Source organism: Strongylocentrotus purpuratus, unplaced genomic scaffold (genome assembly GCF_000002235.5).
Source record: "Strongylocentrotus purpuratus isolate Spur 01 unplaced genomic scaffold, Spur_5.0 spur5_scaffold_11, whole genome shotgun sequence".
Classification (NCBI taxonomy): Eukaryota; Metazoa; Echinodermata; class Echinoidea; order Camarodonta; family Strongylocentrotidae; genus Strongylocentrotus; species Strongylocentrotus purpuratus.
In genome coordinates, this window is record NW_022145596.1 from 6,409,771 (window position 1) to 6,427,030 (window position 17,260).

The 17,260-nt window shown below is 36.1% G+C and overlaps 1 protein-coding gene across 2 annotated transcripts in view; it reads left to right on the forward strand.

The window, feature by feature from the left end:
* The window catches only part of LOC105442292 (sodium- and chloride-dependent glycine transporter 1-like), a 50,595-nt gene that overhangs the window by 13,454 nt on the left and 19,881 nt on the right, over window positions 1-17,260 (forward strand). For both annotated transcript variants that reach the window (XM_030980479.1, XM_030980480.1), the window contains exons 2-5: window positions 3,209-3,442; window positions 4,054-4,185; window positions 6,502-6,817; window positions 14,895-15,027. In XM_030980479.1, coding sequence (XP_030836339.1) covers window positions 3,226-3,442; window positions 4,054-4,185; window positions 6,502-6,817; window positions 14,895-15,027 — 798 coding nt within the window. In that variant the 5' untranslated portion in view covers window positions 3,209-3,225. The remainder of the gene's footprint in view (window positions 1-3,208; window positions 3,443-4,053; window positions 4,186-6,501; window positions 6,818-14,894; window positions 15,028-17,260) is intronic.

A 17,260-nucleotide genomic window follows, 5' to 3' on the forward strand; every position in this document is an offset into this window, starting at 1 on the left:
GTTTTTCCATTGTCTTCCCAAATTTCCATTGTCTGAAAGATTTAAAAAAAACTAACTCTATCTTCATTATTGCAAACATGAAAGTTTGATTGGACAATTTTATCAAAATTGAATGCTTGGAAACATTCAAAGTAATGATTATATTATCAATTACAAAACGCTTAAATACAGCCCTGGCATACACCTAAAGAGCTCTCTGAACGCTGCCGAGATGTGTGACATCACAGGTTAAGCATGATTTGCACAAGTAGACAATGTCCCATGACATCTTACACATTTTCAGTGCCGGTTTTGTCATCTTCTCTTCAGTCAATTCTCTTTCTCTTACGTGTAGGGTTCATGATGAAGTTCTTTGAGATTTTATTATACTACATACATGTATGCCTTAGATATATACACACAGAAAAAAAAGGGATAACAAACTTACAAAGTAGGATAATAGGATTACATTGTGCAAATTGACTCTGATACTAACTGACAAGTACAATTAGCAGTGGCTGATCAATATCAAGAATATTATGTACCTGAGAGCAATTCATTCAAAGTTATGTACATGTAAGTTTTGAAATTATTGTGGAAATATACAGTACTACATGTACCGGTACATCTTTTTTCTTTCATATGGCATGCACACTGTCAAAAGCTTTAATTCTTTCCTGCACCTCTTTGATATTTCACTATTTGTAAGGAATTACAAAACAGAAATCCATGCAAATTGAAAATCTTTCAATAAATTGTTATTATTGTGTTTCCCCCTTTCATTTTTGTCTGGTATTACAGTACTTCATGCTATCATTCTTTTCAAATTGACTTCATGTAAAGGAAAACTGACCCGAGATATATCTGTAGCTATTCTGAGAGATTTATTATATTCTTGCCCATTATGTGAAGTCGTTTATGAAGTAAATGTATTCAAATTTAGGGATGCTTGCTTCCTTCCCAGGTGTTTGTGGTGTTGAAGCATTTCATTCACCTGTTATCATCCTTTGTACTGCAATCGCCAGAATGCAAATTGCATATTGCATAAATAAGTTGGTGCTCTTTTGGGGTGAAGGTTTTTTGCAGAAATGCAATATATTTACCAACTGCTATGTTTTAGAATTTAGATAAATGAGATATATGTTCCCTTCTAATATATATATATATATCTTTCACCAACTATAATGAACCAATCTCAGCTATGATTTTCTCTCGTTGAAAAGTAAAGGTTTTGTTATTGAGTTAAGAAGTACTTCAAATAAAGCTTGGTGCATGATACATGTACAACTCCGCCTGGTACCAGTACCAGTTGCATATTATTGTTCACTGGGGAGGGGGATCTATTCTTTCATCCCTCCTGAACAGGGCCCAAAAAAGAGCCCCCGTGAGCCTTCTCACGGAGTACTGACGGGGGCTCTTTTTTACACAAATTTTCATTGAATTGGTACCTATGATACTCCTCAATTATTTGCTATTTCCTAATTATCATTTTAATCAGCATTTTCCCTCTTACAAATTTACAAGCTACATATCTGTTACTGACTTTCATCCCGTGATCCTCGATTTCTTCCCGTTGTGCACATTATTTCCTCCTCATTATTCGTAGCGGTGAGGCGATTCTGTTTTTGGTGCTTTTTTGTACAGGCGCGGAGCCATGGGCCGATTCTAACGGCCCACCCCCTTAGCCTCCCAAACCGGTAAAAAATAGGATACTAACGTAAATTTAACCTTAAATCCCCCGCACCCCCCCCCCCTGACCTGCCAGTGACATAAATGCGGCATCAAAATGTTGGTGCTTCTCTGACCGTAATTAAATGCCTAAAACCCCTGAGCTTCCGGGGGCTCCACCCCCTGAACCCCCCACACCAATTTATGCTGGCTACCCTCTACCTGATCGTAAATACTTTAGCCCCCCACTTTGATAAACGTTCCGCGGGGCCTGTGTATATAATATATACGCATACAACACTGATCTTTATGATGTAGTACATATAAATATGGTTTAGTCGGTGGCCAGATGTCATGCAATATTGATTATTAATTATCAATTGATTGCTGGTCGCTACTGAATAATAAACTGGTTTTCAACTGGTAAAAAATGGTCTATAGAATTTAGTTACAAAAAAACTTCTATAGAAGTATGGTATGTAATCCCGTATGATTTTTTTTGCCAAAGTTTTTTTTTTTTTTTTGCTGTTTTGGCTTCAAAAAGGTCCCAATTGGCCAAAAATGATGGGGTTCAAATTTTCAGACCCCTCCTTCATTTCCTGGGGGTCCATATTGGGCGCCAAAATGGCTTATTTAGAGCACAATAGAGATATTTGGTGTATTCGGGAAAATTTGAACCTCATCAATCATCGCCCATCGCCCCCGTGTATTTTGAGCGCTGCTCCTGAACAATACATGTACAGTACAGTGTAGGTATTTAGTAAGAATCTACACCACTGTCCGGTACATGTATGTCACATTTTCAAGAAAATGGCTGCACCCATGTCATGCTATATATTTTCATTTATATCTCTTATACACTTTCGTAAAAATATTGTACATCAAAGGGCAGAAATACATCTCCATGTTTCAGAATACCTACACGTATTCTTTGGGATGAGGTTTCCTTTAATAATAACTGGGCCAGTAAGGATATGTGTAGACTTAAAACAAACAAATAAATGTTGTATCATGTTCGTAATTTTATTACAGGAAAGCAAAACTGATTTTATCATCAAATGCATACATCTTTCATAACAATAATAAAATAATAACGATAAATATAATGTCTTGTTTACCCAGGGTAGCCTCGTCAGTATCAATACTGTTCTCCCAGAGGGCAAATTGCAATCATATTATTACCCAAGCCTTTTGTGTATTTAATGTGTGAATGAGTTTCAGACCTAGTTGGCATTGACCTCACAGCCTCAAGTAGGCCAGACAAGAGTTTAAAAATACTGATCTGCTTTAGAATTTGGTGTTGACTGTGATATTTAAGTATTTAATTCTTTTTTTACCAGATCCCCTGTATTTTTTGTGTTATTAAATTTGGCTGCACAGGGCCTCTGCAGGAACTCCAGCCATTGTGCATGGTGAATACATAACCAACTTGCCCTGCACAGCTTGGGTGCGCATGAACATTACTCCGGAACATCCTTAAATACAGACTTTCTTGTGACCCTAACTTTTGAGTGAGTTTTGACCATTAACTGATAGAGTTCCGTTTGTCGTTTTCCTACAGCTAACCAACGAGGAATCATGAGTAACGGCAAAGAAATGGAGGAGGTCAAATATGATCTCTCAAAAAGCGCGGAGAAGACCGTGGATGGGAGTTGTCCTGAGAAAGAGGTGAAGGCGACGGTGAAAAGGGAGCACTGGAGCAATAAGATGGACTTCATTTTGTCGTGCCTGGGCTGGGCCGTAGGTCTCGGCAACGTGTGGAGATTTCCATATCTTTGCTACAGGAACGGAGGAGGTAAGAAAAGGCATCACATCGGAGGAGTGATAAAATATGTCTAAATGTTTTCAATTTTTTAATGTAAAAAAGAAACGACAAGGAATCCTAAATGAACTAGTTGTCTGGCTTTCATTGAAGTGAACATTACTACAGGTGTAAATTTTACCCAAGATAAAGTCGATTTGCAATGGAATTTTAAAATGCTATAAAATGGCTGTTTGAATCCTAACTCAGATGATTGAATAAGACACAGTCGAGCCATATTAATTATCAAATCTGTAGTACATGTACATGCATGCATCTGTCTCCCAAGTGTGTATTGGCAAATTTTAAAGTAAAAGCAACATTTTTGCTTTTTCCTATGTTAAAGCCACACTGTACTACTTGTAGCTACTTGCTCCCTCTATACAGAAAACAATGCCTAATCGATGACCATTGGTCCCAATGATCCTCTTTTTCTTATGTCAATTGAGAACTGAGTTGATGAGATAACCACCTGTCCAGTGACCTTGCAAGGTAGTCTAATCCCTCCTATAAACTAGTTCAGATGGTCTTTAAATGATCAAAATAAAGCAATGCATGTATTTGTAATCTTTTTGTTTGATTTGTTTTCTTCCCATGCCATACAGGTGCTTTTCTTGTGCCTTATTTCCTGATGTTGGCTCTGAGTGGACTCCCTTTGTTCTTGATGGAACTTGGTCTTGGTCAGTTTGCGAGTCGGGGTGTCATCCAGATATGGTGTATGGCACCAGCTTTTAAAGGTACGTGTAAGCTCGTACATTATCATTCCCTTACAGAATCATGAATAAGATGATATCAGACAAGCTTTGTTGCCTAAAAAATGAAAGAAGACCAACAAAAAAAAGGAACAGCAACAACAATAAAAATTTGTGTTACTTTAATTACAAGCTATAAGCCTAAGAAAAATTATTGGGTTGAAAGATTTCAGTATTATAAGTTTGATTTATGCTTTTGAACCAGAAAAATGTACATCCTTCATGGTGTTTTATGGAACTTACTAGCGATGTGTACCAGTAGTAAATATTAAGTTACCCCCATGTTGGTTTTGGTATTGAAACATTATAAATAATTGACAGATTACAAGTTTGCTCACAAGGTTTGCTCACTTTAAAGGTTGATTTATTATGTGTATAGATCTTTTGTCAATATTTTGATTTGATTTGATAAGCTGTGACCTTTTCTGTAGTTTCATAGTTATACTTGGGCCCTATCTATCACATGTACGACAGTATTTAGTTGGCCTGGAATTGGTATTTGTAATATTATGGAATATAAATTTTGTATGCATCAGATTTTGAAGAATATGGTAGCAATATTCTGATGACATGTTTGTAAAGAAATCTCAGCTATGATTCTTTCTTCCATCTAAGGCTGGAACTGGAAAGGGAGTTTAATCTCAAACTTTGGTTTGAACTTTCATGAAGCGTACATGCAGAGCTACCAAGTATCACGCATTAGGCGTGACATCACGCATTTCGAGGGGCTGAAAATGCTCTTACGCACGACGCGTGCGCTAGATTTTGAAAAAACGCTATACCTTATACTGTATGTGTGTTATACCCTCGCACGCCCGCTCTCGCGCCGAATCATGAAAATGTCACGCATTGCCGATCTGTGAACTTGGCGTCTCTGTACATGTAGCTCACATATGCATGTCCTTGCGTCCAATTAAGAGGCAGTAAATGCTATAAATTCATAATCTTAGTCAGAGGTGGAGGTCTAGACCATGATACAACACGATTTAAGTTTAAACCTCATTCATGTCGGCCTATGTTACTTGGAAGGGTAATTTGTGTGGAGGTTATTCTACCCATTTTAGTTTTCAGTGCTTTGTTGTAGAGTGCACCAATTTATTCAATGAATCAGATGTTTTACATTTTAATTTTATGTCTGACAAAAAAGGGCAACCTCAAGATTTCACTTGATAACAAAAAGGATAGAATTGATGCAAAGAGCATTAGCAAGAACTGGGCTCAAAATAAAACTGTTGAGCAAAAATTATAATTCTAATGTATTGATTTCTACATGTTTGCAGAAATTATACATTTTCTTTCCTAAGAAATGATGGGATGGTGCAAACTTGTTTAAATACTTTAACAAGTGAATATGAGCTGGAAATATGTGCAGTAATGTTCAATGTTTGCATAATATATTATAAAGATTTGTATGTTTTAACATTTGATGACTGTATGAACTTCTGTAGTAGTAGATTAATCTTTTCAATCCCAAACAGTTGTATTCTAGTGGTCATATTACGCCCACTGACTCAAGCAAAGCTGTGAGTAATGCACATACTTGCCATCATGTTTTCTCTCGCGTGTGCCTGTTCTTTAAAGCATAAGAAACAACGAATTGGGCACCTTCCTTCAAGATTTTTTTTTTAAGAGATTTTTTTCTTTAATCTGAATTGATAGTATTTCAACCATAGTTGACAAGGTGATGGTTCATATGCTATTTTCTTCCTGCTGCAGGTTACTTATCGATTAGGGAATATTTTCCAACTCCAGATAATTTTTCTTTGATTTGTCAGTTCCATAACTGTTCATCCTTTTACTGCCGATAAGGGAGGGGGGGGGGAGGGAAGGAGGGGAAGTAATCATTTTTTTGTTGCTACATTTGTTATTAATGGGATGCTTTCGATTGAAATAAAGAACAAAAACTCAAAGAAAAAGATGAAGCAAAAAACAAATTATGCAAGAGATGGGATGTCACAATTATAGTAACATTTTGCAGTTCAAATAGATTAACCTATAACCATTAAACAACTTTTGATGATCTCAAAATTGTAACTATCAAAATTCTCTTCTGCCTTAAAATAATATTTGTATCAAAAAGAGAGATGGAAGGTGGGGTGGGAGAGAGAGAGAGGGAGAGTGAGGGAGGGGATAAGAGAAATAAATAACTCATTTTACCCTGGCCTGCTAAGTTTTAGCTATTAAGTAGCCCAAAGCACCTATGTCTTTCCATATTTTCTTTATGCACATTCTTTATTAATCCTAACCTCTCACTTTTGCTCTGATTTATCATTGAAACTGTACCCTGTATTTTTTGTTCAGGTATTGGATTAACCATGTGCATGATTAACAGTTTAGTAAATATCTACTATCCTGTCATCATTGCCTACATCTTCTACTACTTCTTCGTCTCGTTTGCGAGAGAGCTACCGTGGAAGTATTGCAATCCTCTCTGGGCATCGGAAAACTGCACTGACCCAGACTCTCGGTCCAACAGCAACGGAACGTTCAACGGAACCTTCAATGGAACTGGCGAGTACGATGTAAGCACCTGGTCAATGACCACGATGCTTCCAAATTCCACCAACGCAACCAACGCCATCGAGTACGCCAAAAGGCCAGCTCAGGAATTCTGGGAGTATGTTGTTATCCTTTCTCTTTTATATTTATCAAATCGAGCTTAGTGTTTGCGAGAGGGATGGCCGTGCTATGAAGCCTCCTTTGTCCTTCATTGGGCACTAGAGGACGCACCCTACCCTCTCGCAAACACGTCGCTCAGCTGCAGAAGGAAAGGCATTCAAAGAGTTTGAACAATGCTGAGCTACTTTTGGTATCTAGATAGATAAGTTTATTTCTAAGATTATATTTAGAGGAGCAGATTCTCCTAATAGGAGTGACCAAACAGCATTGTAATGGCACTTTTTCACTAACCGATAATTATTTGTTTGGTAGAGATGAAAGATTATTAAATTGGCATATACATGGTCAGTTACATACGTCACTACTTACATTACATATTGTGAAACTTTAAAAGGGGTTACATTTTTTGGTGTCTGAATTGGACTTGCTACAATCTTACTTTCCTTTATCTGGTCCAAAGTCATGTTCAATACTTTCGTATTTGTAGTGTAGAAGGGAAGGCAGTGAATACCTTGAATGGGTGTCACATTGCATGGTTTTATCGTCATTCATTTGCATATATTTTGTTAATATGAGTTCTCAAGTGTGACTAGTTTGATGTGGGGGAATGTATTATTCATTGTATGGTCCTACATTGTATTAAAACCTCATGTTTGGATGAATATTTGAAGGACAAAAATTATGTTATATTTAGATTTCACAGTTGGTAACACAATTACAAAGTGTTGTGTCCCACCCAAGCCTTTTAAAAGAATGTATCAAAATGTGCAATTGTTGCAATGGGAAAAATGCAAAAAGCACTTGTTTTTCTGGGGGACCATACATTTGAGTTGAATGCATGAAAAACATCTGACGAGTTTCCCAGAAATTCATCAGTTGTTCTTTGCTCTGAGGTGTTTCTGTGTATTGTGATCAATGGTGAAGGTGCTGTTCGATATTTTTAGGCTAAGATGCGAACAATTTGTTTTATACCAATTTGGAAATGATCATTACAAACTAACTGAGTTTATTATTCCACGAAAAATCTAGCTAAACATGTTTAGAATAATTTTTTAGCATATTTTTTTCATTTGTATGTGTACAATACAAACATGGAAAAACGAAAGAAGAAAAAAAGTGGCAAGTTTATCCAGCAACACCCTGAAATATGACGAGTTTGTTTGAAATCTAGTTTGATTTTTTTTAATTTTTTTTACTATTAATATATTTTCTTGAAAGTGTTGAACAGTACCTGTGTGTGAATGATTTTGTGCAACTATCATCACTAGAGCTACTTCATATTACATATGCAGATGATGCAACGATGAAAACCTTGCAGAAATCAGAATTTTGAACAAATCAGCAAAAATATGTTCTTCCTAAATTTTCCTTGTTATTCTTTCATCATTTTACAAATTTACAAAAAGACAAGGGTAACAGTTGCAAACATTTTCAAACAGTCACATATTGGACAATGCCAGTGTTTAATGTTTTGCCTGTATACAATGTTTGGATTATGTAATCGCCTCTTAGAATACTCTTGTATTCTGATTGGCGATGCAATTTATACTTAATTCACATTATGATTCTTTGGAAATGTTTGCAAACGTGAAATATGTCTTTTATTTCTCCCCCCAAAATGTTGCCGATAGTCTAGTGTGTTTCTCATCTGATTACTTTATACCTGCGATAAAAATCGATCACAGGGTGAACTTGCTTTGATCAACCATTATGATATCAAAGAGTGGCAAATAGAGGATTTTTAGGAAGAACAGGATCCTAATAAGTAACTAGATTGTTCGCATTGAAAGTGATGTATGTAATATCTGATCAATGTACGCTTAGTTTTAACAAAAAATGGGGAGTATCGACTCACTTTTGTTTGAACTGCTCAGGATATCCTTTCCTTCTCAGTGTTTGTTCGAAATCAAATTGTGATTCATTCTCATATTGTCTGATGAGAACCAGAGGGAGAAGTAACTCATGTTTGGTGTTGTGGAGATAAAACTTTGATATAAATCTTACTCCTTTTCAGTTTAGGGGCAAGTTTATTCAAGTTGACCCCTACAACTTACATGTAGATCCTGAAGAGGAGGCAAACTTTCCACTCTTTGTGGTTCGGCTTATCTTGTTGTGTTTATAAACAAAAATCGAAAGAAAACATGACACGATTAGAAGAATGACATCATCACTGATGCATTGTGGGAGCAAAGCTCTGGACCAGGATGCAAGAGGCAGAAGGCTTTGTACTTTAGGTTTTTATCCTAATCGGAAAGATATTCAGACTTGAAATCTAATCTAATACCTACTTCCTGGTCCTCCCTCTACGTACAAATCGGCATGAGTTGATTGATGCCTGTATGGCTCTCAGCAGACATTACTGATCATTGATTCTATCACTCATTATTTTCAATGTATGTATATATCGAAAACTGGGTAAAAATTTGGGTAATAAAATACACAATCTAATCTGGGATAAAGTACTATTTTGACTTACACTATATATTTATATTTGTTGTATGCCTGAGACATTTAATTTTCATAGATAAGGTGGAGTTCTCAGGCAAGAGACAGAAAAGTAAGATAATGAATATATGGCTCACAATTTTGCTATAATATGCAGATAATCAACTAGAACATGCTTGAAGGAATAAAGAAACAATGTTGGAGGTTAATTACAGATCACTGTGCAATTGAAAAATCAAGAAAGGATGATTTTCAGGACAGAATGTACAGTTGCAATTGAAAAATCAAGAAAGGATGATTTTCAGGACAGAATGTACAGTTGCAAGGTTTTGTTTCAATTTCATTTTACAATTGATTTGAAATGAAAACCACATACAGCATTGATAATTTGAATGTAACATTTTCTCATGAAAAATTACATGTCATGTAGCTATATGTAGATATTTGGAATATCAATTATTATCCTGAGAACTCTTCCTTGTTTTACATGTATGGCTTAAACATCAACATGCTTTGGTTCTTAATACATACATATATATGCCATCCATAGCCACATATGTTACAAGCACATTAAGACATCAATCATGCGCAATCAATCTCTCTCACATTGAAGCATGCATGTGGAGTACACTCTAAATCGGGAAGTATCCTGTGGTGGGCGCCAGGAGGGCATAACTCCTGTGCTTTTACACAGAGCTAATGCCTTCTGGCTCCCAGAAAAGGGTACAACCACTTGGAATAGAAAGAGGGATGGTAGAAAATCCAAGTTGTGTCATCACAGAGGTTTTCAATTCGGATCAATTTCATCTGTTGAATCTTACTTCGAAAAGGCTATTTAGGTATTTGGAATTTATTGTCTAAAGATCTGACAGGGTTTACAAAACAAAGGGGAAATATGTAATGATTTAGATGAAGACCATTTGATGAGCTCTTTTCCCCCTCTTTGATTTCATTTTAATCTAATCAAGGAGAATCAAATTTAGACTATTAAAAGATAAGTTTGCTATTAATCACTCAAAACTAAGAAATATGATACCTTTTCATTTGGGTCTAGTTATAACATCCTACTTTTGCTACAAAAACAGGAAAATTCATGTTATTTAAACCCAAAGAAGAATTAATAAGGAACAGATTTTGCAATTATGTTTTCTGATTATATCCAATACAAGATGAGATATCGCTCATATTGATTTAATCTCCATCATGCAGGCTTTACAATAGCTTTCAACTCTTACTGACTTGCTTCTCACAACATAACATGTCATTTGATCAACCCAGTGAGACTTCCAGTAAGGCCTTATTCACACCTAATGCGATAAACCACCTCAAAATTAGCTACCACAGCAAAAGAGAACAATTTTCCATGTAAAGTATTGGCAAGTGGGCTGAAAAAGGTACACACGACAGAAGTACTTTAGTATTTTCACTGATCTGTACGTACAAATATACAGAAATACAGAGTGAGTCAAAAAAAAGTTTACACCTAGAACATTGATAATCATTTTAAAAATCATCGATGAACATTAAATTGTTATATGTCTTATGAAAGAGTGTTTTATCCCAAATCATTTGGTACCATTTTTGTGTGGTATGTGTTCACGCTTGGATGAACAGGAGACATTGTTTGCGAGAGTGCAAAAATCGACTTGCGCCAAAGTTGCCTATGTGATGTTTGAATAAAACAATTGGGATTTGGGTATTAATTCGGTCTTTGCAGATCCAAATAACATCCCAAACAAAATTAATCATGCCACACATATCAAATATCTAATATAAAATATCAACGAACATTTTGTGCGCGTGTGTGTGGATGTGTTCGACTTTGCCCTTTGCAAAAAAACATATGCAATGCCTTTCATTTGATACATTCAATTCATTCTCTCATTCCGCGCGCTAATCCCAACATAATACATACTGTAGGCATCACTTTGGGCAAGTCGATTTTTGCACTCTCGCAAACAATGCCACCTGTTCATCCAAGCGTGAACACATACCACACATAAATGGTACCAAACGATTTGGGATAAAACACTCTTTCATAAGATGTATAGTAATTTACTGTTCAAAGATGATTTTTAAAATAATTTGCAATTTTCTAGGTGTAAACTTTTTTTTGACTCACACGGTATAAAGCTCACCATGCTAGTGTAATCTTATTTTGCCATTTCAATTACTCAATTATTTAAATTTTGAAGCAGTTTACTAAATATTTTGATTATATTGAGGCAGTTAACCACATCAGGTGTGAAAGAGGCCTGAGAAGTCATTTCAAAGTTATACCATGACATGTTCATCCTTTATACTCACAATGAGGTTGGGGGGGGGGGACCATTTTCTCATAAATACAAGTCATACAACCATGATAGTCACCGTAAAAGCATAATTTAATCTCTCCAAATCTGAAAGATTTTTTTTTACAAATTCAAGCAATCTACTGCTGTAAAACATTCTTGTCATGAAAAGCATACCATCTACGAACGCATTTCTATAGAACAATATCCAGGCAAAATTTCCATCTTGAAAACTATAGGCCTAATCAAAACCATGATGACTATTTTTGTCATCAATGTTACACAAAAACATTCGGTCAGTTACAAACATAAAAAATATGAACTATGTCAAGCAGAAGTATTTTGAAAGGGTATATTTCTGAAAGGGTTCAATTTTTCTATCTCCAACTAGTAAAGAAAAGGAAGGAAGGAAGAACAGAAGGAAAAAATGAGCAGAAGCCAAGATTGATATAGCAATGGAAAGATCAAACAGCACTGAGAGACTTTTGAAAATATTAAGAAATAGCCCTCAAGGTATCTCATTTTTAAAGGGAAAATCCAGAAAGAGCTCAAATCACACAAAAATATTGATAAAAAAAGGATTGAAATTATTAAAAAGAAAGAAGAAAGAACTATTAGATACGAATAGAAACCAATAGTGATTCAGCAACTGAAAGCTCAGAAGCAGAATTGAAAAGGTGTTGAAAAGATATGCCATGGACTAGTTGGTCCATTATCTAACAAATTTGTGAAAAGAGCTTTTGTAACCAAAAAAGAGGGAGAGAGAGAAAAAAAGGAAAATGAAAAGAGATACATATACCTCAAGGTGTTATAAAAATCAATAAAATGAGCTTTTATGACCAGAGAGAGAAAGGGGGAAGGGGAGAAGAAAAGAAGAAGGGAGAAAGGCTTTACCCTGTGTAAAGCTAATTTTGCCTCATTTACGGTTTTGTTTGGTTTCAGCTCTCAAGGCCACTGAACATGACTGAAAGAGTATCGTCATGTATAGAAATTCAAGTCAGAGAAAATTCTTGTTTAATGCTACAGTCACAAACGTTTGTATGAACAATAATTGTACGAATCTCCCTGTTTTTCCAATGTCTTCCCGAATTTCCATTGTCTAAAAATCTTTTGTACGGCGTTTGTAGCAGTTCGTAATGGCATTTGTGACTGAGGCTTATGATGGAATGAACTGAAATCTACACGTCTCATGATATTCAAAACACTTAAGTGACAATTTTCTTCCACAAATGTAACCACAATAGATTATATTTACATTCCTAAACATAATTCTAACTTTGAATAAAAGAAGTTATTGTGATATTAACTGTTATAGTGTAAAACCTTGCCCTAAATAAGAGGAATTAATAATAGATCATGTGGCAAGATACATGTAGAGAGCAATGCTTAATTCATTATTACACAAGTTTTGTCACATATTTAGAGCAAAATCCTTCATATAATAAAAACTATGAAGGGTCGATTTAATTTTAAAGTTATTTAATCAGCTGCATTCTATCAAATATTGACCCACATCAGGAAGTGATACACATGTTCTTTACTAAATCAATATCATCTGTAATAACATTGAAGTCTGTCATGTCAGTCAGGCATTGACATTTCGGTCAGAGAAATAGACCTGAATTCTATTTCAGAATTCGATCAAAATGTATAGTAGCGGTAATCTGATATATTTTACAAAAAGAAAATCACATTTTCTTGATCTCGGGTAAAACGTACTCAAAGAATTTTTTTGTTCGTTTTTTCCTTCCAAACCTCCATTCAGTTGTTGACACTATCACACATCTTGACAAAATCTACACATTCTCAAGGGGGCAGGGGTGGTGTAATTTACATACTACTAATCATGTCAATCCTTGTTTCTTTCTTCATAATCGCAGTAAACTCAAATCACCTTTCGTTGCAGCAGTGGTACCAGGTTGTCAAGCCCTTGTCTCTGTGGTGAGATAATCATGAAACACCGAAGGAGGTGATAGAGGTTGGGTGATTGATGTGTACGTTTTACCATGCTAGATGGTGTGTGTGTTTGCCGAGACGTGTGCGAGTATTGAATGGAGTGGTGGAGGTGCTGTGTCAGGTGCTAAGCGAGGTTATGGGTCTGCGTTGGAGTGGCCGGTGGTGGGTGTGTTCTTGTGCGTGTGTCTAATCAATTGTACGATGCTGAATCATATGTTTATTTTAATAGCAGTTCTCAATTATTGTTCATGCCGAAGTCATTGCATCACGACAAGCTATGTGCTGTTCAAAGTTTCACAAATTATTCAACATGATATCTTTCAAATTTTATCCAATGCATTTCCTTTGTTATGTAATGAATTTCAGATGCATACCTTATATCCAGCTTTGTACTCTTTCCTTGATTAACAGCTAATGATATGAATATGACTTTATTTCAGTCAGTGTTTTCTAGCTTGTAAACTGGCCAAAATAAATATTTGTAAAGTGTTTCAATACCGGTTTACAGATTTTCGTCCATATGTGTTCCCATTAACACTTTTCGTTAATGCTCGCAATTTAATGTGTAAACTTGCGGTGCTTTCTTCTTATACCATAAATAAAATTCAATAAGATCTCCTGTTCAAACAAAATATAAACAGAAAGGTCTTTTTGGTTAATCCAGTAGCTAGGATAGAGTTTTTTAATTCTTTTCATTTTTATAAGAAGATAAAAACACTGGTAGGATTTGTAGATGTACTATATTTATTATTACAAGCGAACTCCCTTTAATTTGTGTTTTTAAATTTTTGTGTGCAAAATAACATTTTGAGAAATGAAAGTTGATTTTCAAAACTTAACGTATCACTCAAATTTGTTGAACCTCTATAGTTTTTGCGTTCCCGCATGGCTCTTACCTTTTTTTACCTTTTTCCCTCCTGAACTCTCAACTGTTTTTGCTTTAAAAGAAAATTCTTCCAAGTCATTCTACTTGCAGATGGCCCCAGATCCTATGATTTTCCACCTTTTTTCTACCTCTTCTCTCACCCTCTCTCTTTCTTTCTCTTTCTCTTTCTTTCTCTTTCTTTCTCTTTCTTTCTCTTTCTCTTTTCTTTCTCTTGCTCTTTCCCTCTGTCTGTCTTTATGTTTGTTTCTTACCCTAGGTCGTGAGTAATTGTTGTGTGTCCACTAAGTTTTATCTGCATAAAGCTTTCAACTCATCAACCGGCCATATTTTTAATATGCAATCTTTCTCCCTTCCTTGAACTGAGTAAAACCCTAATCTATCTAAACCCCTTCATTTAAACAAAAATTTAACCGTCATGCTAATGCTAGAACCTTGTTTTGATCTTCTTTTCTCCAAACGTGTGTGCTTGGGTGTGTGCTTGGGTGTGGGTGAAACAGCAACTTTGTGCTCCAGCGTAGCTCTGGCCTGCATGACACCGGGGTTATCAGATGGCAGCTTCTTCTCTGTTTGGCGCTCGTCTGGATCTTGACTTTCCTCGCTCTCGTCAAGGGTGTCAAAAGTGTTGGAAAGGTAAGAAAATAATTTCTGCATCACTCACGTGTATGTATACAGTCAGGCTAACTCGGATCCGGGGACAACTCGGGCCCCAATGCAAAAAAAGTCAATTTTTGCAGGTTAGGATTAGGGTTAGGGTAAAATGACAAAAAAATAACAGTTTTTGCATTGGGGCCGAGTTGTCCCTGGGTCCAAGTTAGCCTGGATCCGTATGAATATCCTTGTTTTTTTCGTCTTCTAAATACATTTTTTAAGCTGACTCATGACTATCTTACATTGGAGTGATGAAACCTTAAACATTTCAGTCTGCTTTCAAAAACAGGAAATCTGATTAGGTAAAAAGTTGAAACTTGAGTAAGTTCCTTGAAAAGAGGTGGGAGAAACAATTTTGAAATAGAGAGAACTAGGTGTTTGTCATCATGAGATAGTTACCGTGGACTTTTACTCAACACAACCGCCCAGCAAAACGATGAATTAGAACAAGAGATTTAGATGTAAATCATGTAATATCCTCTTGTCAATTAAAGGGTAATTACCAGAACACAAATGGTTGGCATGTACTTTATCCAAGCAGGCAATCACTCGACACATTGCAATAATATCCAGGGACGACTAAAGTGTTGAGCACCCCCCCCCCCTCCCCACCTCCCTCCCCACCTCCCCACCTCATAAAAAAGGATACCCATATTTGGGAGCTTTGAGTTTGAAGGTTAATACAAAAGTAACAAAACCTGTGACACACAAATCCTAGTCCTTATTTTAAAAACGCTATTCATTACCAGATTTGCCATTATATTGTCCCTACTGCGGCAACTGCTTTGGTTGGCAAAATCTTCTTTTACCAAGTCTGTGCTATTGTAAACATACATGTATGGGCTCATGCCCCATGAATGCACCATTCCAGTCTAAATTCTTTGGAAAAGTTATTCTTATTATCAAGAAAATGGAGATACCCTTGTCATGCTGCGAAACTGTACAATATTCTTGCTTTATGCCTCTTATACATTTTGGTGGGGAATCTAATAAATCTCTCGGAATAGGTAAAGTTATTTCTTGGGGTAAGGTTTTCCAAGAAAATTGAAACAATCCCATTTAGATTCTCATTTGGATTATAATTACCCTTCACAGGAATTCTTTGTACTGGTACACAATTCCCCATCTTTTACCCCGTTTATACTGGGATTTAGGGCACTTCAGGTTAAAGGGGCTTTGATAGGGTGTTTCATTTCTGCTTCAGAGGCATCATAATGGTAGCATTTAGACTATTCAGTGATCCTTGAAACTTGACAGTGTTTACAGGTACTCCTTTTTTATGTGGAGGCAGTGGAGCAATACCTTTGTAGCGGCTCTTGCATTCGCCCTACTTTTTACCGTACATTCATGAGATAATACATGTGGCACCTGCTTTGGTCTGCTTTGATGGTCAACAAATTGGGTGTAAAGCTGCCTTTACAATGCAACCAATAAACGTTGACAAAACTCTGGAATGTGGAAAAAAAACCAACATCTTTTTGCTTACAGTGTAAATGCAGCTACTTTTGCTTGAAACAGACCAACATCTGTGGAATTGGAATGACTGACCTTGTAAACTAGTTCTTGATCTGTTCATCCAGTTTACTCATCCTTTTTTGTTGTCTCAGTAGACTTTAGAATTGGTAATGGTCTCATTAAATATCTGGCCACTATTTGCTGATCAAATAATGATGGTCAACATTTGGTCAACAAACTTTGCAGTTTGCATTTCATAAAATGCTTAGCTTTTTCTTCGTGTACACCTATCAGCCAACCCTTATATTGTAGATCTTATTGTTCTGTATTGGCATAGCTTATATAGCAAATATACTCTTTGATTTATATCTTTTCTTTCGATCCTCAAAAGGCCCGTCTTCATTATCTCGAGATTGCCAAATATCCAGCTATTTGAACTATCCTGATCGCAAACTATCCAGCTAATTGCGTCTTCATTAGAACGAAGTAGCAAATTAGCTGGATAGTTGGTCGGGATCATATCCCAAGATATCTTGGGATAGTTTGCAAAATATCATACTATTTGGCAAAATATCCAGCTATTTGTCCCGTGCGTCTTCACTAGACCGAAGATTCGCAATACACGCTAACGCTGAGCAAAATATCTCGAGCTAATTTCTCAAGGTCGAGTTTCAAGTTTCGAGGTCGAATCTCGAGATAGTGAAGACGAGATATTTGGCAATCTCGAGATGATGAAACTCCTTTCAAGTAAATATTTAAC